Consider the following 25,493-nt stretch of genomic DNA (forward strand, 5'->3'; position numbering starts at 1 on the left):
TCAGGGATTTTTCTGCTAGAGGCTGAAAATGTCTGAATCCTTAGATTAATTCCTTTAAATGTAGCTTCTTTTGACTGAGATCAGTTGTTAAATAGTGTGAAGACAAGGGCTGTTTGAAATGGATTGTGAGTTACTGGTCTTTGGTCTGCATCGGTCGTGGTAGTGCCATTTATCAGAACTATCTGATCTTATAGTAATTAAAAGACATACATGAGCTTTTCTGACAATGCTGTAGTTTGAAGAATGGTCACCTAACTGGTGCTTGCTCTGTCTGTTTTAAGAAATTTTCTTCAATTTGTCTTCTACTGATGTGGCTTCTACTGATCAGCAGGCAGATTGTGTCTTTTTAGGCCTTTTGCCAATCCTAGAATTAAGTATGTCTGGGATTCATGGATTTCACTTAGTGAGGTCCTTAAAGAGCCTAGCCTTAGATTGTTCAGGTTAACTTTCCTCATTGGAAAACTTTTTTAAGGATGCCTGTGCTGCATGGCCACCCCCTTTAGCTTTCTTGTTGTTTAGTTACTTGCAAAGGTTTATAAAATAATTTCTGGAGAGTTTCATGAAAATACAGGGTTCAGAGGAACAACCATTGGAGGGTCCCATTTGAAGAAGCAGCAGCGTGAACTCATCTGTGTTGGACATAAATAGTCTATGTGGAATAATATTCTCAGATCACCAATTCATAAGAAAGCATGCAAGTTCTCTTGCTTCTAGAGATACTAGTTAACGTATTTCTGAACCTCTATGGGAAAGCTATGTAGCAGATGGTCTGAATTTTCTCAAGTGACTCCAAAACACGCTCAGACCAGAGGTCCATCTTTTTGCTCTGTTGGTACTATGCGTCATATAAGTCTTCTTCACTGTCTTGAGGTGTAGCCTGGTTTCTTTTAATGGTTTTGCCTATTAGGCGTGTTGGGATCTCACTAAAGTTTGTCAGTTCTGACATTGGCTTAAGAAACCTATCTTGCAATTTTTTTTATTGAGTTCCTAAACCAATATTAAGCACAATTGTTATCCTTCTCCATGTGTAGGGAGGGTTTGGTGGTTTTGGTTGCTTTGGTTATTGTTGGTGGTGTTTATTTGGTTTTGGTTTTTTGTTTGGCGGGTTTTTTTGGGGGTGGGGGGTGTTTGTTTAGGTATTGTTTGTGGGTGGGTTTTGGTGGGTTTTTTTGATGTTTTCTAGCTAACAGCTCCCTAATGAAATAGCAAGAAAAAAGATTAGACTTGCTGCTAATGGAAAACAGATTGAGTGCAGCAAAGAAAGAGCTTGTTTCTCAACTGTGTAGGAGAAAAACAAAAGGGATTTGTGTTGCTTTCCTGCCCTTTCTAGGCTTAAAGCTAAATCTCATCTATGCTAAGTGGTGGATAAGTATTCCTGAATGGTTTTGTTAGACTTTCATCGTGTGTCACCAGGTTTTTTGAAACTAAACTTTTAAAGTCAGAGAGTTCTATACGTTGTGTCTTACCTGCCTTGGTTTTATTTGTTTTGTTTTAACTTAAAAGCTTGAGCGTAAGGAATATATTATGTTTCTTACCTGCTTTGTAGGACTGGCTTCTCCTAAAAATTATTAGCACGTTAGCTAACTACAATGCGTACAAGTACAAAGTGGACAGAATCTTTTTTTTTTTTTCCAAAGGAGCTCTAGGAAAATAGTGCATGCATCTGATTTAATGGTCTTGCATAGACTAACACTTAAAATATGCAAGTATTCAGTTTTAAAACTGAGCAAATAACAGAAGGAAACTTCTGGGGTTTAATTAGCTTTTTTTTGTTTTGTTTTGTTACTGTGTTCTTTCCTTCTCATCCCTTTCATTCACTGCTACCTTAAGTGACTGTTTTCCATTAAGAAGCCCATTGTTACCTCCTGGTTTTGGATGATTACCAAAGCCTAAGTGAAAACCTGTTGCATTTCAGAGACATGTAAACCCTTTATTTCTTTGTAAATGCTACCTTAGGTACGTGAGTGGAGTGCTGTTATAGAAGGGCAAGCAAATCCTTTTCTTCTAAATGATGGAGGATTCTTTGTCTAAAATATGAAGAGGACCATTAACTGTTATTCTCTCCAAGTGCTGGAGCAGAATTCTTTAAAGATAACTATAAAACTGATTATACCAGTATGCTCTTATCCTGGAAAACAAATCTTTTAATTCTCTCAATAGCTTATGGAAATACATCTGACAAATAGTAGTTTTTGTTTTAATTAGATTAAAGATGTCTATGAAAAAAGTTAAATTTGAATATTTGGATTTTCTTTGCAGGTCACTGATGAGCTGTTGGAAAAGATTGCATCAAGAAGCCAGAATATTACTGAAATCAATATTTCTGATTGTCGCAATGTATCTGATACAGGAGTATGCATATTAGCAATTAAATGTCCCGGACTCCTAAGGTATACTGCCTACAGGTGTAAACAGCTTTCTGACACGTCTATTATTGCGGTTGCCTCTCAGTGTCCTCTTCTTCAGAAAGTGCATGTAGGCAATCAAGACAGACTGACTGATGAAGGTCTAAAGCAGGTAACCATCTATTCCACAAATTTCTTTTGTAAACTTAGTATCTTTCAACTTCTTACCAGGTGCAAAAAGGGACATGAAAGAAGGTACCCTCCTCTAAGGTTTAATTAAAATCAGATAACCTCTTTTACTTTAAAAGTTGGTTTATGGACATACTTTCTTGGTGCAGGGAATGTTGTTCTCTTGAGACTGCACATACTTTTTTTTTAATTTTTTTTAAATAACATCCAGGGATTAAATGATCCCTTTTATAATGAAATCTCCAGTTTGACATCCTGTACTTCAACTCTGGCTGACTGAGTTTTCCTGAGCTTAGTTGCTCTTTGGAACCAGTGTTTAAGTAACAGTTTTGTTGTATCATGAAAGCTGAAGGTGACTGAGACCTTTATTAGTTAGGCATGAGGAAGGTTTCAACAACTCTCTCTCTCATGTGAAGAGTTATGTTAAATCAGATATGCTGTCAATGGCCTAGCGTACAGGCATTGTTAGCTACTTATATATGTGCCCAATAAATAACTTAGCTCTTATGTGCTGCTCTTAGCTCCATTTTGTTGGCTGTAGTTAGCAACTTCATTTTGCCATGCGTGTAATTATAATCTTTCTTGTTTGTGTATAGTACTTACAAAACCTGTAAAGAAAGATAATTTTTAAGGGATGGTAGAGAAGTAGAAAGAAATCTCAACTCCCAGCTGTCCATTTCAGTCAAATCCTGTTGTTTTTTTTTCCTTTATGCTTAAATACTTGCTTTGATTTCATTAATTGCAGCTGGGATCAAAATGCAGAGAATTGAAAGACATTCATTTTGGGCAATGTTACAAGATCTCAGATGAAGGAATGATCATTATAGCTAAAGGCTGTCTGAAGTTGCAAAGAATATACATGCAGGAAAACAAATTAGTAAGTACATATAATGATTCTTTTTTTTCCACAGTGTTTTCATTGTCAAAGCTTTCTCTTGCTTTTTATCTGTTTAAAACTTCCTTCTGAATAGCTGCTTTTTGCCTGTGAATTGCTTAAAAATGTTCTATTGCTGTGAAAATTTAGGTTCTACAGAGATAGCTCAGAAGATGACTCAAAGTACAAGTTAAATTAATGCTACTCCAGTACATATTAACTTTTGGTTTTGACATGACATTCCAGGAGTTAATTGTTAGAGAGATGTCTAATTTGTGTAGGAAAATGCTTAGTCCATTCGGAATCTTTCTTTTGTTTATACCAGTACATTTTTGTACAGTAAAAAGTGCAAACTGATCTAAACTAACAGGTTTTTGGAGGTAGGTTTCTTGATTACAAATGGTACACTGGGCTAGTCTTCTCTTGAAATTTGTCACTTTCTCATCAGGATGCAGTAGAGTAGTGTGCCTGTGCTAGCAGTTTCATTAGTCCTTAACAACTGCCTTCTGTCTTATGTCCTAATTATAAGCAATCTCTGAAATGATGGTTTCTAATGTTGAAAACCGGTATCTACTGCAATGGTATAGTAGAACACTGGCTTTAAATTTTTTATTTTTTCCTGCAAGTAGGTGGAAAAAACACCTTGCAGTTAAATTCTTAACTATGAGTTAATGTCAGGGTTATAACCTTTAGTTTGAAAACTGCTGAACTGGACCAAATAAATCGCATTTGTAAGAAAACAGCATACCTTGTACTCAGTTATTCGATATTTGTCTTCAAACAGACAAACACATACTAATGTGTAAGGTGGTTCATTTGAGAATGGTTCCTATTTAAAAAAAAAAAGAAAATAGACACCACTTACTGGTTTTGTTCGGAATTGCAGGAAGTTGAGAGATAGGAGATAATGGCCACAGCTAAGATCTTGGAATAATTCAAATGCAGGAAAAAAAACAGTGTGTCCCCTCTTCCCTTACTGAAGCAAAGTCTTGAGTACTGTCAAAATTAGTCCTTGTAATATTTATCTTCATGCATTAAAATCTTTCATTAAAAAAAAGAAGTTAAAGTTCTGAGAAGCCTGGAAGGAAAGCATACTCCTGCAAAAATAAACTGGAGAAAGGCAGGGAAATTCAAAGTATTATTTATCTTTGAACGAAGGAATAAAAACCTGTTGTGCATAGTCAAGGTGTGCATGGTTGCACATGAAGGATTACTTCATTGTACATAGAGATTATTGTATATATAAATACCTACATTAAGTGCATTCTCCTTGGAAGGTATGTGGGTAAGGTTAATTTGACCTTTCTTATGGATATGTCTTACGCTTCTTGCCACTGAAGTTTTCATTCTCTTTATAGTCTGAAACATAACCTAAGAAACTGACATTACCATTGTTAGTTAAACATTCTGTGGTTTTATCATCTGAAATGTCATCCAGGGTCATAGTTGGAATGGGACGTAAGAAGTACGTTCTTGTTTTTAAGACAATCAGAAAAGATGTTGCTCACTTGCACTGTATTTGGTTGCCTTCATTATTGGAAATGTAATGTTAATTTTTCATTGGAAGTAAGACAAAAATATGTACTCTCAAGTGAATAGGAAACTTCTCATTATTTTGTCACTTCTGAAAATTTGTCAAGCGACTTAGGAAAACTAACCCTATGCACAACTTTTCATGAATGTAGGTTTTTAATGTCTAATTTTATTTAAAGATGCTGCCCAATCTTAATTTTTCAGGAAAAAATAAACTTGCAGCAAACTTGGTTTAGCTTTGTAAAGTCTAAATTCAGCTCCTTAAATCTTGGTCTAGAAATGTAAACATGAAATAAGTTATAAAGCTGTTATAAACTCCAGGGTGCTGAATCTTTAGAATAAAACAGCACTTCAGTGATTCAACTAAATGACAAAGCTGCAGAAGCTGACATGCTTTCTTCTTGCTAGGGGTAAGAGACTTTCAGGTCTTGCTGGAAGTGTAATTTTGGTGCTCTTTTGGCGAAGAAGGTAGTTTGGGGAAGTGTGTGTGTGTGTTTGTTTTCAAAATAAGTATTCATTCTCTGAAATCAAAATATTCTGTGACAAGAAAAGTGTAGTTGACATACGAGGGCTTGGTTTGTAGATTGTCAGTCTGCTATAGGAAGAAGGCTCCTTTCCTCCCCCGCCCTCTCCCCCTTTTTAAACAGCTTCTGTGAGCGTACTGTAAATTGAGTCTGTGTGTTTTGTTTTGTTTTTTTTTTTTTCTTCCTTTTTCAGAGGTGCTCAAAATCATGTGTCTCTTACAGGCAATTTCTCTTAATTTCAAAACGCATAGTCCATTATAGGTGGTACGTGATGGCTGGGTTTTCATGTAGGCTTGTCTCAGACTAATGGATTTTATACTTCAAAAATACATTTATACAGAGGCAACCAGCAGCTAAATAATGCCTTTGTGAGTGTTACTTTACAATGAAATGTGGATCAGGCAACACAGTTCAGTTGCTTCATCTGTTGCTAAGTAACTCCATTACGAGACTGCTGAGCAGAAACAGAGAAAGAAGAATTTATGTTCTGATTGTTTAATGTACTAGGCATTTCACAGAAAAATAGACTCTTTCCTTTTTTTGAAATGCTGTTTATGTCATGGTAGTAAGTGAAAGATGCAAGTTAACAGCTGCAAAGGATGTGTGAGGAAAAAGTTAACATCTCAAGGTTAACTTAACACAAGGTTGTTGTTGTTTGCATGGGTGTTTATGATTTGTGTATCTTCAAAGTATGTTTATTATTTCCTCTGCCCTTTGAATGGCAGAGTAGTTACATGGAAAGCCTCTTCTCTGAAGCATCCTGGCCAAATTGGGAACCTAGTGGGGAAAAAAAAAAAAAAAGCTGGATTTATGAAGTGTGCCAGTATATTGAGTTGTCTTTCCTTATGTGTCCCCAAGCAGTTTGATACAATCAATCTCACAGAATTTCAGTGTGAATGGAAAACAGATTATAACTCTGTCCAGACAGAACTAGGAAATTTCCTAGCTTGGTTGAGTTTAGTGGAACTTCTTATTTTGTGGTCATGGCTGGAATGGAATGCTGTGAGTATAATTTTCATGTTTGCTTCATATGAATGATTGATGTGAATGAAACTTGTGGAAGATGAATTGGTTAATTTCATTGTTAGCTTGGTACCAACCCCTTTTTTTGTCCTTCCACCCCAGATAGATAGTACTAGCTTCACCTGCAACATCAGAGAACTGCTCTGCACTAACATGCAGTACTGTCACTGAGACGTGGAGTGGGGCTGTACTTAATCTGAATTCTTAAGGAAGATTAACATGTGTCATTGCAGCCTTCCGTAGAGCACTGGAGCCCTAAAAGGTTTTGTGACCTCTTTGTAGAGGGATGCAGAACAAGCTTGTGACTACAGTGCACCAAAGGGAACGGCTGCCCCCAGAAGCAATTTTGTACAAGCAGTGTGTAAACTATCCTTTTCCTCATTGTAAGCAGAGTAGACCTAGATTGGGGAGTTCATTTTAGAGCTGGGAAAACCCTTCTCCACTTAACTGTGTTGATTTTTTTTATGGTAATTTCTTTTTCATTGCCTTTCCCTTCTGAGTGACTTAATGGCTAAAATTATCGTACAATGATTGCTGAAACTTAGCAGGCAGGAGTTACAGACTTGTAGCTCCCTATTGCACGCAGTGTCTGTGTTTTTTCATGATGAAGTAGATATGGATGAGGAGAAGGAGGTTCTAAAGATGAAAGGAGATAAAGTTTTAGATACTGTAACAGGATGACAGCATTGCTATCTCTATACTTTTTTCCCTTCCTCTCTTTTCTCTTTTTCAAGCTTGGTTAGGGATAGATGAGAAATAATAGTGTAACTAAGCTACTACAGTTGGAATTCTGGGAACATTTGTCCCTCTCCAATAAAATGATCTTGTGAATTAGATGACTTAAAGATAAATAATTTGTCTAACGGTTCCCAGATACGTTCATTAAGATAGTTATGGTCTAATGACCACGTTTCTATTTCCTTGTTTGTCTTTTGACTCTGTCCGGGAACAGTGTTTAGTGTGAGAGGTCTCAAGATAACCAAATTTTGGTTCAATTGGCAGTGTGTTTGATAATCCTTTTTTCATGCTCAATGTGTGCGACCATTTTTATATTAAATATTTTACAGATAATTACTTAATGGCATCTTTAAAGATGAGTATTCTGTTAATGTGTGTAGTTTGCAGTTTGTAGCAGAGAATACAGAGTAGAAACTTGAGTTAAGTGTGACACTATATTTGATAGAAACTATGGTACCTAAGACATGTGAATAATATACTTTTTTAGTTTTCGTAAAAAAGAACTAAGATGGACTAAACCATTTCAGTTTTATGTCACATAATTAAATACTTAACATACCCTTTTAAAGCATTGACTGGAATGAACCTAGTGTAAAAGCCTATAGGACAAAATAAACTTAGTTTTCATGTTTTCTGACTAATCACAGCATAGTGTACTCTTATTTATCCATCCATATGTGTTTTACTGAGATTCCCCCCCACCTCCTATTTTTGACTTTGGGAAGCAGTTCTCTTTCTTCTTCACACGTCAACTACAAAACAGTTACTTCAGCAGTGTGCCCAGTGCATGACACAGGGCAAACATGGAGAGGATGCTTTGAGTTTAGTCCAGGCAGATTGTCTGAGGAGAAAAGTCAGTATTATGAGGCGTGTAAATTGCGCATCATCTGATGATGTGAACGACTGAAATTTAGAATAAATAGAAGTAGCTTACTTTTTCACTGGTAACAAGTAAGTGGGGACTTACCCCCAACAAGTTGGGACTACCCCCAACAATACTTTTGGGGAAAAAGTATTCCTAAAGTGTGTCATTTCCCTGCTCTTCTCTCCCTTCCCCCCACCATATTCCATATGCTGTTTCAATTTTTACATACAATTACTTAAACCTGTTTTTCTACATGGAGAAATGTCAGAAAAAGGATTGTTTTCCTATGCTGCTTTGTGAATAGTTTCCCAAAGTACTTGCTAACTAGTTTATTTCATTCTTTTGAGGATTTGAAAAGTACTGTAGTTGTTTCAGACTTTTCCCCTTAATTTTTATTTTTTTTTAATTAAAAACTCATGTTCTCCAGGAGAGTGTTGCTGGTTTTCTTTGGAGACACAGAATGCACATATGGGACTAGTTATTTGCTAAACATATGCATACATATGAGGATGATGCCAATACTGAGATTGATTTCTCTACTGTATATGATAGCTGTGGACAGTGATGCTTCATCTTCTGTCAAGTATTAAATTGGAGATTTCTAAAGCAAAAACTCTTTACAGATGACATTATTGGTACTGTTCACTAGTAACGATAAATTTACTCTTGTATTTTAGTTTGTCAAAGATGTTACATATGCATCAAAAATTACTAATGTACCATAAAAATAATGTTTAGTGCTTTTAAAATGCATTGAATAACTATACTGAAACTAAGCTGAGATACAGGAAAACATGCTTTCATAAAAACTGAGATATCTGTTCAGTATTATAAAAGGCGCATCAGTTTCAATAAGCCCTTCTGAAACATTCACTTTGTTCATTTTTGCAACAAAATAAAATGATTTGATCATTTCTTCAGAAATACAACCTTATTGCTCAGTTTGATAATTTCTTTGCTTTTTTTTTCTATTTTGAACTGTTGCATTTTGAGTTGCACAGTTTCTGTAGTACTATTCTTAAGGTAAAACATTCGTGCTGGGTTTGATGTTAATAGAAGAAAAAAAAAGTGAAGATTGCGTGCTCGTGCATAAATATGTAATTGCTGTAAAGACACTTGAACCATTATGCAGGTGTCAGACTTTTATTTTCTGCATAAATATTTCTGTAGTCTGGCAATGAATACACTACTTAGTCGTCACCCTTAGGTGGCGGTATTGACTTTGTAGTGGTAACAGGTGTTTGAGGTCTTGCTATAGCGGATTACCAATACACAGCAGATAACTTCTGAATATTGTGCTAGTTCCACAGATCCTGTTTTCGATTCGGCTGCCAGGATCACTGTCTCAGTAGTTCTAAATGTCTTCAGACTGTTAGTGTAACAAAGCCTGCTCAACTAAATAGCATTTGACTCTTGCAGTGCAGTTATATGTATTCTTATTGAAGCATTTGAAGAGGTTTGCTTTGTGTAGTTTGTTAAATATCAGCAAAAAGGAGGGAGGAAACTGATAGAATCTGGGGACTCTGTGGGTAGTTTGTGGGGTATTTTGTGTTATTTTGAAACAGAGTGCGTTCAAAGAACATACGATGGAAATGTGTATATCTTGGAACAGGTTGCCCAGAGAGGTGGTAGATGTCCCATCCCTGGATACATTCAAAGTCAGGCGGGATGGGGCTCTGAGCAACCTGGTCTAGTGGAATATGTCCCTGCTCATTTCAGGGTGGTTGGACTAGGTGACCTTTAAAGGTCCCTTCCAACCCAAACTATTCTAGATTCTGTAGTGCTAGATATACTAAGTATGAAGTAAGTGAGTTGAAACTAACTGCTACGGAAGATCCTGAGCAAAACTATGGAGAAAACCACCTATTGTTCCTTGATTTGCTTTTTACTCATTCCTAAATAAAAACATCTTCCGCAATGATAATAGAGTTTTGAACTTGTGGCTTCTTAAAGGCCAAGAATGCGTCTTCTGGGGATGTGTAGTTAAGAATAGAACACCGGAAACTTTGTTTTTTGAAGCAAATTATTTTATGTGCACCTTGTCTAATAGTGTGGATTCTTATTTAGTACATTCATTTTATTTTTTTTTTTATAGTGTAAAACAAAAGTGCTTCAAGTGTCTCGCTTCAGTTATGTTTCAAGGGTACGTGTCAGAGAGGCAAACTAATTCTGGTTCAGCCCTTAATGTCAGATAAATTAGGAGCCCCATAAAGTAATAATTTTCAGCTTAATGCTTAACACCACATTTTGGGTTTTATGCTGAAAGTATTTTTCTGTCTTGTATTGCTCAAGACATCTGCAGGAGGAAGTTTTACTCAAGGGTTGCAAGGTGTGGTTTTTGTGTTTTTCTTTTTGTATGATTTCTGTCCCCATGTCTTCCCCTTACAAACATTTGTCTTCAATGGGGAATCTTTGTATTTAAGGGGAAACTTCCATAAAATGAAAGAAAACTTCATTTTAAGATGAATTCAGTGTTTGTGAAACTCTTCAGACTGACAGCATTGGAAACTGAAGTCCTCTTTTTGTCCACTGAACAGGTACAGCGTCAGCAGCAGTGCAAGCTTCACCCCACTGCCTCACCACTGTGCTGCAAACCCTGACCTAGAGAGAGACCTCTAGCAGGGGTTAAGAGGCTTGTTCAGTCTCCATGCTCACTCAATCGTTACTGTGGCTGCCAACGGGAGTACCCAATTGTGATAGTGGATAGATATCCACATCACAAAAGCACCAGGAACTGGACTGAAAGCACCAGCTTATTTCATAAAAACTACCGACCATCTGTCAAATGATTTAACTTCAGTTACCACAGACCTGGGCCACTGGTAGAAGTGAATGGCTCCATGTCCCATTGCCAATTCCCCAAGTTCAGTCTCTTTATAAATACTAGTACAGCTTCTTTATACTATATACTATGCAGAAACAAAATGTGTGTATAGACTGTAAGTTTCTTGTAAAGCTAGTTGTATACTCATTTCAAATGCTTGACTGTACATGTAAATACTCAGGCTTAATAATAAGGTCAGCTATGTGGTTTCACTACTCTGTGCTTTTTTTGTTTGGTTGATTGTTTTTTTGGTTTTGTGTGGTTTTTTTTTCTTTTTTAAAAAAGCACTGCATTTAGTTAAGTTTTTAACCAAGTATTTGATGTTGCGAGTTGACTTCTCATGTAAAGTGTGAGTGTGTGTGTACATATACATCTTAAAAGGAACTAAGAACTGCAGTTATAATCTGTATTGTTGCATTAATTATGTTTTTTGACTTTTGTTAGGTTACATGTGGTAGATTAATGGCTCTACCTACTCCACAGTTTAAAAAACTTTCAATTTTTATATGGATATAGAATCAGGTATTATACCACTTACAATAATTCTTTAGGCTGTAATTTGTTACCACTTTTTATGAATATTTTATGTATAAAAATGTGTAGTGCATACACTGTAAATTAACATAAAAAGAACTGAGGAGTGGAAAGGTGGCTGATAAACAGCTTTTTTCTACTTCTTGATCAACATTTTAAGATGATTACTTATTTTATACTTGCAGATGATATATTTTGTGTACAATTTTTTCAGAAAAAGCTAAATACATTTATTTATACATTCAAGTGATGTCTGCTAATGCCTGCACGTTAACAATAGGCATGTTAGTGAACTTTACATCAGAGTACTGTAATGAATAGTATTTGCAATAATGAAGATTCAGGTACTGAAAATCCAAATGGATGGACTTAATGCAAAAAACCTAAAAACAACCCACAAGCAAATTGCAGCAAGGTGGGAGTCAATTTTTATGCTTTCTGTATAGTTATTTAAAGAGCCATTGTATATTGTAATTGAAATACATATCAAAGGCATTGGCAATACAGAAATGGATAGTATTTATAGCGTATTTCTGTATTTCTAGAGCATGCAATGTTTTGTTTTTATTAAGTGCTCTGTCAAACTGCAAATAGAAAGTTAAAATGCAATTAGTAGTCTGCTCAGAAGATGCCTGTAGAATTTCTTTACTGTTGTAGTATTTTGTCTAATTTGACCTGTTAGCATTTTGTGGAAAAAAACCAAAAAACCAAACAAACCCAAAACCAAAAACAACCATTGACTTCAAAAGAGGCTTTTACTGAAGCTATAAACCCTCTGTAATAGTATGTAACTGCTGTACTGAAAAAGATATATGCAGTGATTTTTTTTTTTCTCTGGATTCAAGTAATTAATAAATTTTACAAGAAAATTTTTGCTTCAGTCTGCTTACTGAAATGATAAATTTATACTGAACTAAGCAAAATGCTTCAGTTTTATTACGTAGGGTAGATTTATATAAATTTTAATGGATATAATAGATCTTAACAAACTAGAATGTAGGCACTTATTTGGATTCTTTGTGTTTGGTTTTTGTTTTGTTTTTGTTGTTGTTGCTGAACAAGTTATTTGAGCTTTTAATCTAATTTAAAAACTTGGTGACCAGGTATTGGTAGCTGGATATGGAGCCTTTTTGATTGTTTGAAATACACATATTTAATTGACATTTGGGTCAATGGTCCAAGTATTATTACACTACTTCATTCACAGACAGAATTCTATGATGCTAGAGTGAAAAATCCACTAAAATGCATGTTTTAATAGAATGTCTGCTGCTAGATATTAAAGGCACCTAAATTGAACTGTAACAAAAATCTTCAATTTCTGTAGGGTTTTTTGGGGCAGAGGGGATGGTTTGGTTTTATTTATTTATTTTTTTTAAATCTAGTGCTATCTTGTGTCAGAGACCACTGGCAAATTCCAGATGAATAACTTGTAGTTCTTCATTTGTTAAGTCAGTATCTTGACCCTTGTTGTACTCTGTAAAAATCTTCAGCCATTCACTTAAGGACAGCAGTAAATCAAAACTGATAATATTGCTCCCAGTGAGCTGTGATGCCTCTTACTGAAAGAGATCACAAGTATGATGCTGTGAAGCAAGTCCTTAAAACTGTCAGTATCATTATTTTAAAATGGTGGTAATTTGCATCCATCAAAGATAATACAAATGTGTTTTTATTTGTATAGGACAAAGACAAGATTATGTAAAAATAATGAATGACAGACAGGCATCTTTGTTTATATCATCGGTTCCAGCAAATTCCAGTTGAACTTATTATCTTTATGGAGCTAGAAAAATGAACATGTCAAATTTCTGAAGCTGGATGAAAACACTTTGTTTCCCAAAGAACTCGACTGTAACTTTACATAGCTTAAAGTCTTAAGTATGAAAGATCAAACCTTGTATGCAGTTAGGTGTAATGGAAGTAAGTTCTACAAATGTCCACATTACCTCTCCTCATGCTGCCATAGTGACAAGTGTCTGGGAACAAACAGATTCATGTTCTCTCATGGGTGTCGTGAGGTGCTTTCTAGGTGGTTATGTTCACCAAAATATTACATTGTTGGCAAATACATTGCAGTGCAAATCGAGTGGGCATGGAGAATGAACTGATTAAAATATCCTAAATGTTGTCTTTTTTGAGTCAAGGTTAAGTTGTTGTTAACTTTCGAACTGCAACATCAGTACCCAGGATGAATAAATTTTTGGATTTTCACTTTGCTGAAGGTTTTTCATTGTAAATTTATCATCCATGTTTAAACCTGGCTTTGGTGGTCTGTTTTTTATGCACTTGCATCATCCCTAGGAATTCCAGCCTTATTTACTGTAGAATGTGCTATGGTATTTCAGCTGTCACTGTTCTTTTTATCCAGAATGCTAATGCTTAAGAAACTCCCATTTGTCTGGGCTTTAGACACAGGTACTGTTGTACTTACTGTAGCTAATCTTCAACATACTGTTCTCCCTTTCAGAGCTACGTGCAGCTTTTGCCCTGGTATTTTTCTCAGAGCCCTTAGTTCCTCCTTTATTCTGTTTTGTATCATAATTCCTGCCTTCCCGCCCAAAAAAAAAGTCTGAAAATTCAGTTGCGTCTGAGGCTTTCCTTTAAGATTGTCTTGCTGGTGTGCCTTTCAAATACCAACGTGTGACTGTCTTCTGGTCTCTTTGCTCCATTGTACCCAAATGTGTTTTTGTCTGTGTGGGGCTTGTACCTTCGTCTGACATTATGCAGGAATTATTGTTTTCTAAAAACATGAAATTATTTTTAAACCTTTTAAGTTTTCGAGGGGTGGGGGTTATAGATACTTGTCTGCCTGGGACATGAACGCAGTGAGTGTAACTAAACTGAGTTTTGGCTGGCATGGAGTTAAAATTCTTCATAGTAGCTCGTGTGGTGCTAGGATTTTGGATTTGTGGCCAAAACAGTGTTGATAACTGAGCAGTGCTTATACAGGGCCAAGGCGTTCTCTGCTTCTCGGGCTGCCCTGCCAGCGAGCAGGCTGGGGGTGCGCAAGGAGTTGGGAGGGGACACAGCCGGGACAGCTGATCCCAGCTGACCACAGGGATACCCCAGACCATATGGCATCGTGCTCAGCCATAAGACAGGGGGAAGAAGGAGGAAGGGGGGGGACGTTCAGAGTTACGAAGTTTGTCTTCTCAAGTAGCAGTGTGATGGAGCCCTGCTTTTCAGGAAATGGCTTAACGCCTGCCTGCTGATGGGAGTGAATGAACGCCTTAATTTGCTTCACTTGCATGCACAGCTTTTGCTTTACCTATTAAACTGTCTTTATCTCAGCCCCGGAGTGTTCTCACTGTTACCCTTCCACTTCTCTCCCCCATCCCATGGCGGGCAGTGAGTGAGTGGCTGCGTGGTCCTAGTTGCTGGCTGGGGTTAAACCACACCAGTGGAAAAGATTCTGCTGGTGTTCTGTCTCATACCAGTTTGGTAAAATTATGAGGATGGTTTGAGAATATTTTCTGTCTAAACTACAAAAATGTAAATTAGAAGAAAGTCTGGGTTAAAAAATTATGGTGAAAAAGATTAAATGTGAGTGGGAAATATTTCTTTTTAAATGTTCTTCTGCTTAAACATAAACATTTGAGCATTGTATAAGCTGAAATGCAAAACTAGTAACATTTTGAAGGCTGAACAAAAAGTGATTGCTAGTGTTAGTATTATCTAACTAGTACTTAAAGGTGGTAGGACAGCATTGGTATTTGGCGGGCTAATCTATACAATAAATAAGAGTGTTTCTTTTAGGTTTCAGGCTGGTTAATTGAGAATGAAACAAACACACACAAGTAAATGGTGTGAAATGAACTTGCCCTTCTGGTAACTGCTGGGTTGGTGCTGAGCTGACTCTGCAGTCAGCTTAGAGAAGGTGATGGGTCTGTCAGGCAGCATGACCAATGTAAGGGCATGAGGGTAAGCAGGAGTGGGCAGCCGTGAACTGTTAAGTTAGCTTTACTGTTTCATTAAACAATACTATTAATTTTGAGACCCTCCCCATACTAAAAAAAAAAAAAAAGGTTCTTACAAAGTATTTTCCTCCCTCCCAAAACAAAAAAATTATTCTGTTTCGTAAGCCAATGGGCCTGCTTTGATGTGAGTCAGCGTGCAATGGCAACTGCAGTTCTCCGGACAACTTCCACTGACTACTTTCAGGGATGGCATTTCTACAGTGACAATTGCACAAACGATGCTGCAGTTAAAGGGGTAGCTGTGCCACTGCTCTTGTCTCCCTTATTAACATGAATACCGTGTGCCCAGAGGATTTGTTTCGAGGCCCTGTGTGTTTGGATGTGTTTCGCTTCTGATGCTCTACGAGTTTTGCAGCAGGGGTAGGGTTAGACAGTTCACTACAGTCAGGCTTTGCAGCAGGAGTGTAGTTGTTGCAAAGGAGGTGTTTACTTGGCACAGAATGTCAGCTGTGCGACTCTTTGCATCTGTGCAGTTCCCTTCTGTTGTATTTCCAAATCTGTTCGTGTTTGGGGACATCTTAGAGTTTTGAAAAGAAACTATTATGAAGGCAGTTTTACAGTTTTCTTTACGATCGCCTTAGTACTTTTTAATACTTTGTTTGATTTACTATTTAAAATACATGAAAATTAAAGTTTTCCGTTTCACTGAGGTTATCTGATTTTTTTTTTTAGGGGGGTGATAGCTGCTAATCTTGTGAAGCCTCTTGAAAATACAAAAGACTGCTTAAGCATATAGGGAATTTTTACACTGTATAACACAAGTAAGAGGTTTGTAATTGTATTCTTGAAATTGGATGATTTCGATACATACTACATAAATCTGTTTAAATATAGTTGTTCTTTCATGAAAATGTGAATTTCTAGAATGAAACAGTGCTTGAGGATTTCTGTGGTTTTAGGCATTTCTGAAAATAGCTTAATGGTAGATACTTCAGCAGTTCCTATTTTATAGATATCAGAACACCTGTATGTGGTACCATTTTCTTTCGGTTTTAGTACTGCCCATTACATCTCAGAATACTTTCGAAAATTTCTTCTACTTATAGGAGTCATTCTTGTGCTAATGTCTTGTTTTTCTCTTTTTTTTTTTTTAAAGTGACTCTTAGCACTGTGCAGTCTGAAAAGCACTGTACTGTTCCTCTAGCTCATAGATCATAATTTCTCCTGTTTTTGAAGTATTTGCGACAAACTTTCAGTAACCAATGAGTTTTGCAGTGCATTTAAGGAGACAGAAATTGTATGCATCTGAGCTAAAGTTGTTTACAGAATGTACATCTTTTAGATGTTCTTTGCCTTTTTTTTTTTCTACTACAGAAGTTTTATCTCACTTGGGAAAGGTGTTGCAAATAAACTATTATGGAAGAGTTGCTAAACCTGACCTTTTGTTTTTTCAGTTGTGATACTAGGCCTCAGTGAAATGAGGTGCCTGTAGAGATGATTGATTTTTTTTTTTTTTTTTTTTTTGTCTTGCTGGAAGAAAAAGAAATCTGGACAGTGTGTTTTAAACTTGAATTATACTACTTTGATACTTAAGCTGTTGTCCAAACTGGAAACAAAGAACATGATCGTGCTTTGAAGAAAGTAATCTTTTTTGGCACAAGGTAGCAAAGGTCATGTGATTATACCCGGTATGGCTGTGATGTCCTGTGAAGGTCTCTACCCACCTCCTCCATATTCCTCATCTCTGTTGTGGGTGGAGTTGTCCGGATATTCAAAACTTCAGATAGCTTTCAGATAGCGGGAGTAATTTCAGACATTTCAGATAACTAGGGAGTGCCTCATTGCTTTCATGCAGGTGACAATTTAGCTGCATTACTGTGTGGACTCAGTAAAGGAGAGAGTAACGTATACTTATGTTTTTGTCTCTTGTAAAGTGCTCTCTTCTTGGGCTGAAAAGAATTATGTAAACAAGGGATATTCTGTATTGGCACGGTGAGATACTGCTGGTTTAGTTTCTTTTCGTGCTGCTTTTACATGGAAGTAGTCGCTCACTCAGCGGTATCTTGGACTGTAGAAGCAGGTCTAATGTATCCGTGAATCTACATCTTACTTCCATAAAATAAAACTTGGGGGAGGTAATGCAAAAAGTTGCTATGTTAAGTTTTTTTATTTATGTTAACTTGGGATTTGATAGTAATTTGCTCTCATCCTATGAAGATGATGATAGTACCATTTGTATGTCAAATTACACACAAGTAGAAGACTGAAACAAATACTTTAAGCTCCAGTTCTCGAACTACAGTTACTTTTAAGGAAAATTCCAAGTACGTTTTAAGTAGTGTTATAACGATAAATAACTAAATCTGGATACCTATTTTGACCATTTTTGTTGATTTTAAGCTATTTACTTAGTAATGCATAAAAAAAGTGGTATCAGTGTGACACTGATTTCATGATTCATAAGATGCAAATATTTCTTTGCAGAACAATTTTTATTTGTCATTTAGTACTAGCTTTTAAGTTTGAAGATGAACGAGATGATAGAAGTGGCAAAACATATTGAAGATACTAAATGTACATTAAAACCAGTTGAAAGCTTGGTGTTTGTGGTGGTATAAGCATTTTTTGATCTGAAGACTATCGCTGATTGCATTTGGTTTACATTCAGATGCTACTAGCTGTGCAGAAATTTTTGTAGTATAGTATATGTATAAATTTTATACCCTTTTGGCATGTTATTTGAAGAACAAGAATTCAAATATTTCATTCTATAATGCTATTTGGTTTATATTTTTAAAGAAAATATGCAAGCAAAAATGTAATATTTTTGTCTGGTAGTTCAAAAAGAAATTTCAATAGAATCTTCTTGAATTAAACATGTTTTGTATCTTTCTATGGCCAGTATTAGTAGGAAATGCTGCTTTGAAAGAAGATAAAGTTTGATGCATCATAAAAGGCAACAGGTAGATCAAGGATTTAGATACCTTGCCTTAAGACTTTGTGCCCAAAATAAATTGTTCCTTTTATCTGGTAGCTCTATTAATGATGTCATTCTTTTTGCACCCAATCTGCCATGCTGGAATCATTGGTATGCTGTGACTGTGTTTACTAGGACAACTGACTTCTGCACTAGTTAATGTTCATTACAGGAGAGTAATTTGTTTCTGACAAATCTTAAAAGTAACATTCAATTTCTCTGATTTCTAAAAGTTGAAACCAGATTTTTTTTTTTTTTCAGGTGAGCACTGCAAATTATTTTCTTTGCTGAACTACATGGAAAGGGAATATAGTTATTACTAGTTAACCTGTTTGTAGTTGTATTCAGAAGACACATGATTATGGTTTTCTTGATTTAAGCTTGTCATGCAGAAAAGTTAGGCTCATGAGTATAAGGAGTAATTACTAGTCTCTTATACACCACAAAATCAGCATTTTTGTAAAAGCAGCTGTTGATTTTGAAAACAAATATTATTGAAGAACTACCAATTAATCTAATTTTGGTGGCTGTGCAGTTTGTATTACCTACATAAATATAGCACAACAATTTCCATTTTAAGACCTTTCATTTTTAGTTTCATAGAGCATTCCCTCCTTGATTACTTTGGACAGAAATTTCCCTTCTAGTTGAGAGTATGTGTGTGTGCAAATATTTTCTGTAGAAAAGTTCTAATTTTTCACAAAACAAGTAAGAAATGTGTATGAATGTCTGCTTATTAATCCTGAAAATTCAGTTTTTTCTGTACTAATTAGCAGCAGAAACCACCACAATATGAACATTTTCTGTTTAGGATCTGAAAATATTTGGTAAAGCTACCTGAAATTTCTTTCCCTAGATGGTGTGCTGTAAGTGTAGGACCAAGTAAAAGCAGGCACTAGTGGTTTTTGTGTTATTTTTTTTCTTGGTTTTGTTTTCCTCATCTATGTTTTGTACCTGGGTGGTTTTATGTGAGGAACATAGAAAAATGAGGAAACGGGGAGGCTCTTGACTATCGCTCTCATGTAGAAGATGGATGCAATAATTTAAAAAGAGGTCCCACTCCTCTCTGAAAGGCTTTCCATCCCTGTAGCAAAAATTAGTGGAGGGAAAATGCTGAAGAACAGATCAGTGCAGTACCATAACACTCCTTTTTTGGCAACTTTAACTAAGATACCAAACTTTTGTGTTGGAAAAATTATGAATAAAGTTGCTTGGTGGTGGGATTTGAGTGGGTTTTTTTGTTTGGTTGGTTTTGGGGTTTGGGGGTGTGTTTTTTGTGGTGTGTAGTTTGGGGTTTGTTTTTGTTTTTGTTTTTTTTTCTTGGTGATCAATTAGGCTATATTGCCTAGGGATTTAAGGGAATGAGAAAAGTTCTGAAAAAGCCTTGCTGGACACGTCCTCAAGACGAATAAATTACACTTTCTTTCACAGAAGTTATATGTTCTGTGATACTGAAAAGAGACTTTATGAGGGGTTTCTAAACTTCATTACTACTTTTTTTTCCATGGATCCCCTTAAAGTTGAGGCCAGGCCTAATCAGAGGATAGGTCAGTTGTTTTATTGTCTTATAAGTGATGCTGCTCTCCAGCATTTCCTGTCTTACAGCCTGTTCTGGCTTTTCCCTGGTGGAAAAGAATGGAGAGTGGTATCAAATTGCCCCCAACCCAGCTTTTTTTTTTTTTTCCATTTTTGGGACATACTTAAATCATCAGTGTTACTAGTATTATTTCTGACAGTAAATGTTACCTGCTTTTATCACAGAGGGTTACTAATTCCTGCTCCTCATGACCTTATCTTAAAGAAAAAAAAGTTACCAAAGTAATTTATTCCATATGGGTATGGAATAAAAGGTGTAAATTATGAGTATCAGACTTGAAAAAAATCATTCTTGAACATGTTCCATGGTGCGTAGTTTCCTCAAAATGAAAAGGTGGAGGGGGAATGACATCTTAAAACATTGAGGCTGCTGATAGGAATTATGAGAAATTGTTTTGGTTTCATCTTGAAAAGTGAAGTCTCAGACAGCTGTACAGCACAGTGTGGAAAATTAAATCACTGCTGAGCTGGAGTGTTTTTGCAATAGATAGACTTCCACCATATAGATTGCAGGTATAAATTGACACAGATATTTTCCTCCTATGCTACCAAGTGTATTTTATGAGCGTTTACCAATGCATTTCAGTTATACAAAACTATCTTTAAAAAAGACAAATGTGTTAAGTAGAGTAAAGACTAAGAACTGGCTAGTATACAGGTACCCACCCACTCCGTGGTGGCATGTCATTTATAATTTTGGGAACTTTGAACTTAATTTTCATGTACTCTGATGTCTTGATGCAACCCAATCTGTTATATTAACACCGTGATTTTTTTATCAACTAAACAGAAAAATTTTATCGGTGAGTTTTAAAACTATTTCTGTATGAATTTATGAGCCCGCAAGTGCCAAAATCAGTCCTTAGACTTTTTATATGTGAATTACACACATAGTGAAGCTTTAAATTACCCACTACCCATTCACTGCTGTTTGTATAGTTCTTGAATTACTGTTGAAGTTGAAGGCATTTTGTCATGCAGTATTCATCTTGTTGCTTGTTTTCCTCCTTCTAAACACAAACTTAATAGCATGTAAATAATTTCAGTATCAATTCATAAAATGCTTAGATTTGCTATTTTAAAATTTACTTACTTGAAGTAAATTGTATGCATCTGTATAGGGTGAAGAACTCTACTATGTCAAAATTATGGTTTTGTTTTGGTTTTTATTTGGCTTGTGTTTTTTTTTTTTAAAGGCCCAACACGCAACATTATTTGATGAATTTCATGAGTTAATGCCAATGTGTGAGTTCTTCTGATGGTCTGAGACTGACAATTCAGCCTCAATATTCTATTACTGTTATTATGAGTGTGTTTTTCCTGACCACTGTGGACTGTTTGGCGTTGGGGCAGAAAGGAGGAATTTTGCTCTAGCCTAATTATTGTATATTTCAGGGGAACTATTTATTTGTTATTGTAATCAATGTTGGACTGTGGGGTGGTTTTAGAGTCTCTTATGTTCTTTCAACACTCTGCCTACTCCCCAGCTAAGCAAACAAAAACAGAATTCCAAAGTTTCAGATAAAAGGAAAAATCGGGCTCTTGTGTTGATTGAGAATTTTGATTTAAGAGTAGCAGAAATCCTGACCCTAATTTAAAAAAAAAAAAAGTAAACTTTTATATGAAGTATGGGATTTTTTAAAATTTCTTTATATAACTAAACTCTTGTATATCCACATTTCTCTTCAGCATTTCTCCTTTGAAAGCTAAATCATTTTGCAGCAGTTTTATGTTTGTTATTGAATCTAATCTAGTTGTTACAGAAATAGCATGTCTTTTTCTTTTAGCAACTAACTCACTTTTTTCTATATAGTGCAAGTCGTATATATCGAAAATGTTTATCGTTAGTTACTATTTCTCTCACAAAGATTTTTATTTATTATTATTCTGTCTTGCAAACTGTTTGAAGGAGGTAAAGGGCTTCTGCCTTTGCAGACCTTAATTCCTTTTTGAATTCAAGTAGTAGAGTACAATTATGATGCAACTCCATAATTTTTACCTTGCTGTTTTTCTGTGTTACTGAGATCCTTTTAAGTTGACTGAAGTGACTTCTCTTTTTTTTTGTATTTTTTTTTCCCCCTCAAGCATTCCTTCTGTTGAGCACTTTTCTTTTTGCCTCGTATACATTCACAGTTTATTTGCAGTTTTTACTTATCGACACCAAGTTTGTTCAAGGTCAGTTTGGTTAGCTTTAAATCTGTCTGATGCCATTAAGAATGGCATCCTCCCTCCACCCAGTACAAAAAAGTAAAATTTCAAAAAGATGGCTGCTTCCCATCAGAACAAGAGCGTTAAGACTTCTATGAAGAGGGAAACAAAATTACCAGCAAGAATCCCGAGTTAAGGGCACCCGGCTGACAGTAGGATCTGTTCCGCTTTGCACAAAACAGTTATTCGCTAGGATTTGATCTGTAGAGGACAAGCTGGTGGGGTGGGGTGGTGGTGGTGGGGTGGTGTGTGTGTGGTTTTTTGTTGCAGGCTTTTTATTTTTTCCTCCCTCCTCCCGCTGCCCCGAGTGTTAGTAGCAGGTGCACACGCGTTGTGTGCTCCACCATTAGTGCAGTACTGCGTAGGCCTGGCGTACATGTAAGACAGGCTCAGACTTGGCATTATGCCGGTCGCGTTCAGACAGCTTCCACTTAGTCTAAAGTAAAGATTAGCCTGAACTAAATCCTGCATTGACACAACTTTATGCTCAGTCATTGTAAATGTACCTCAATGTCCAGGCTGCAGAATCTGTACGCTGTCCTTTATCTTGTGTGACAGGGATAACATGTCTCTCCTTCTTGCTGTTGGTCGTCTGTTTCCATGAAAGTTATAATTTCAATGAACTTTTCAACTGTTTCTGGAAAAGTATCTAGCAGTCTCTAAATGCCTGCTGTCTTTCTCTATTGCTTTGATTATCTTTCAAGATTGCTAAACTTAGGTTTTGTTCTTTTTTCCATTATCTGAGGGTTTTTTTAATTCTACAATAGTTGAATTATTTGCCTTCTAGGGTGTGTTTAAAATTTTGCATAGGTTGCTGTATGCAAACATGTCTCATCAGTTTGATTCGTGTGCATTTTATTATATTCTGTTCAGACAAACGGAGAAGTAAGGCAGATACTTCTCATGTTTTTTTTTTCCCTGGGTCTTGCAAATGTTTTTGTCCTTCTTGTGATTTTCTTTTAAACCCTGTAGTGTCTTGTTTTAATTCAAATCAGAGACAGATCTGGTCCAGATTAATTCTCACAATTTTGTGTACTTGTCTCCCAGTATTATTTTGTTCTGAAGATCTAATTGTATCCATTATATTCATCCAGTAACCCACTTTTTAGGTTAAAAAAACTCCCATTTGCAACAACGATGCAGGGATATAGGCTTAAATGGTCAGGCAAAATGTGATTGTTTCATTTGAAAATGCTGAATTTTGTCAAGAAACCGTGGTTGTATTAAAGCTTGTGAGGATCATTGTCTTACTTTAAGTTAGCCAGATTCCTTAAATACAGTCATATGATTGCAGTGCTTTAGCATTCCCAATTTGTGCAAAGCTTTGCACAAAGTCTGACAAATCCATTTTCCTTTACCAGTTTGGGGTTTTTTTTGTCTGATTTTGCAAGAATGGACTTCAGGATTCTGTAAATCATGATGTTGTTAATATAGCAGCCTAGAGCTTCTTGATGGAAAAGTGCTGAGCAGAGACCTCATTTTCTATGCATTCTTTCACTTCATTTCAGGATTATTCTAGGATGCATGTGGGGTTGTCAGCAGGTTATGATGCACTGTTGCTGTGCATGATTATCTTACCACATGAACTTCAGCGGTCCCTGACAGACACTGTTCCAGGTTTTCAAACATCAACAGTTAGATTCTAGAGTTCGATTACTACTTTTTTAAGAGGAAATAATTGGAAAAATGAGTTACATTTTCAACAGTACTTAGTTTAAATAGTGAATGGAGGCACTGTTTCTGAATCATGTAAATGTTAATTAGACTTACAGCTCTTTAGAATATCTGATTTCAGTTTTGGAAATGGAGCAGTTTACGTAGTTGAGTTCCTAAACTCACGCTTAGGTCCTCAAAAAGTTATTTCCAAAGACTTTTAGTACGTACGGTTCCTATTAATTTTAAAATATGAGTGTGCAATGCTCTCTGGAAGTCAGGACGCTTTTATTTAGCATATCAAATGTGTAATCTTTAAGAATAGACTCTGATCCATGTCATGCAAATCTTTATTTATGTAGTAGTGGAAAAGTGAGATTGTATCCTTTGAGATGTGAGTTTCAGTTCTTTAACTGGGCTTCCAGGCTGAAAAAGCTTTTGTATCTTTCAAATATGTGTTACCACACTGAAATTCAAACACCACCACCATTAAAATACTTGTAATTAAAAGCTAAAATAGAATCCGTTTTATCTTATTTTACATAGTAGTACCTGTGTAGTTTTTATCCTTTTTTAATATATTCTCCAAGTAACATGACCTGATTTAAAATCCTCCTCTGCTTTTCTTTACCTGCTATTAAAGGACACAATAATTCCAAAGGAAAAATGGATATAAAGAACTCACTCATTTAACTCTCAAAGACTTCTTGTCAATAAAACAAAAATCATATCCTTCCCCTCTCACTTTCTCTGCCCTTCCAGTGCTACCAGCCAGCTGGCCTTTAGTGACCTCCTATAACGTCAGTTGGAAAACTTTAATAATAATAGTTGGGGTAGAAATAGTGCTTCTTAGTTTAACTAGAGGACATTCACTGGCTTTTCTTTTCCAGGGAAAGAGGATTTAAACAAACTTTCCATAACATTTGCTGGACGTGTATTTCATAGTAACCACCATGAAGTTCACCGCATTTAAGGAGACGATGAAGCCGAGATGAAAAGATATAAATTCATGAAGGCTCAGCTTCACAGCTGGTGTATAATCCTTTCTGTTGTCACTGGTGCCCTGGCCCCGGTACCCAGCAGAACAAAGGGAGCTGAATTGGAAATGGTGGGAGCTGGGGAGCCTTTCGCTGGCAGCACATCTCATGGCCATAGGCCTTGTCAGGGCGCAGTGTGATACCCTTTATTCTGGGTGACAGATGCGAGGTGGGTTCTGCGAGGGGGAAGTCATTACTAGCGTGAGGGCAGTGTCAGATCAAAAGTAACCAGCGATCAAACAAGGTAAAGGGCTGTGGAAAACAGGCTTTCTGTCTGGCCTCAGCACCTGCCGGATCACTGAGGGGAATAGTCCTTGTGTGTCAGGTTGCGTTGATTCCCTTTGATGTACGGTGAATGAGTGAAGATGGAGAGTGAAGTGGAGAGGGAAGAGGTTTATTTCCTGTTTTTTCGGGGCAATTAAAGGTGCTTTGCTATGTAATGCTGACATGGACTTTACAGCCGAAAAATCTCTGAAAGACCCCTGTTTGAAGCGAAATGTTCAGGGCTTGGGTTTTCTGTTTCCAGCCCTGTGTCTCACTGACGAATTTTTCAATGGCATTGCATTTCGATGACTGAGGAAAAAGCAACATTAATATTTTATTTTATTGAAGAAAATGATAAATTGTTATAATTCTATTATTTTTTCTAAGCT

At 36.3% G+C, this 25,493-nt stretch overlaps 1 protein-coding gene across 6 annotated transcripts in view; it reads left to right on the plus strand.

Annotated features, from left to right (window-relative positions):
- Positions 1 to 25,493, plus strand: part of FBXL17 (F-box and leucine rich repeat protein 17) — a 284,000-nt gene that overhangs the window by 15,135 nt on the left and 243,372 nt on the right. For all 6 annotated transcript variants that reach the window (XM_054185938.1, XM_054185937.1, XM_054185942.1 and 3 more), the window contains exons 3-4: positions 2,260 to 2,517; positions 3,280 to 3,411. In XM_054185938.1, the coding sequence (XP_054041913.1) occupies positions 2,260 to 2,517; positions 3,280 to 3,411 (390 nt within the window). The remainder of the gene's footprint in view (positions 1 to 2,259; positions 2,518 to 3,279; positions 3,412 to 25,493) is intronic.

The sequence above is a fragment of the Rissa tridactyla genome, chromosome Z, assembly GCF_028500815.1.
Source record: "Rissa tridactyla isolate bRisTri1 chromosome Z, bRisTri1.patW.cur.20221130, whole genome shotgun sequence".
NCBI classification, from domain to species: domain Eukaryota; kingdom Metazoa; phylum Chordata; class Aves; order Charadriiformes; family Laridae; genus Rissa; species Rissa tridactyla.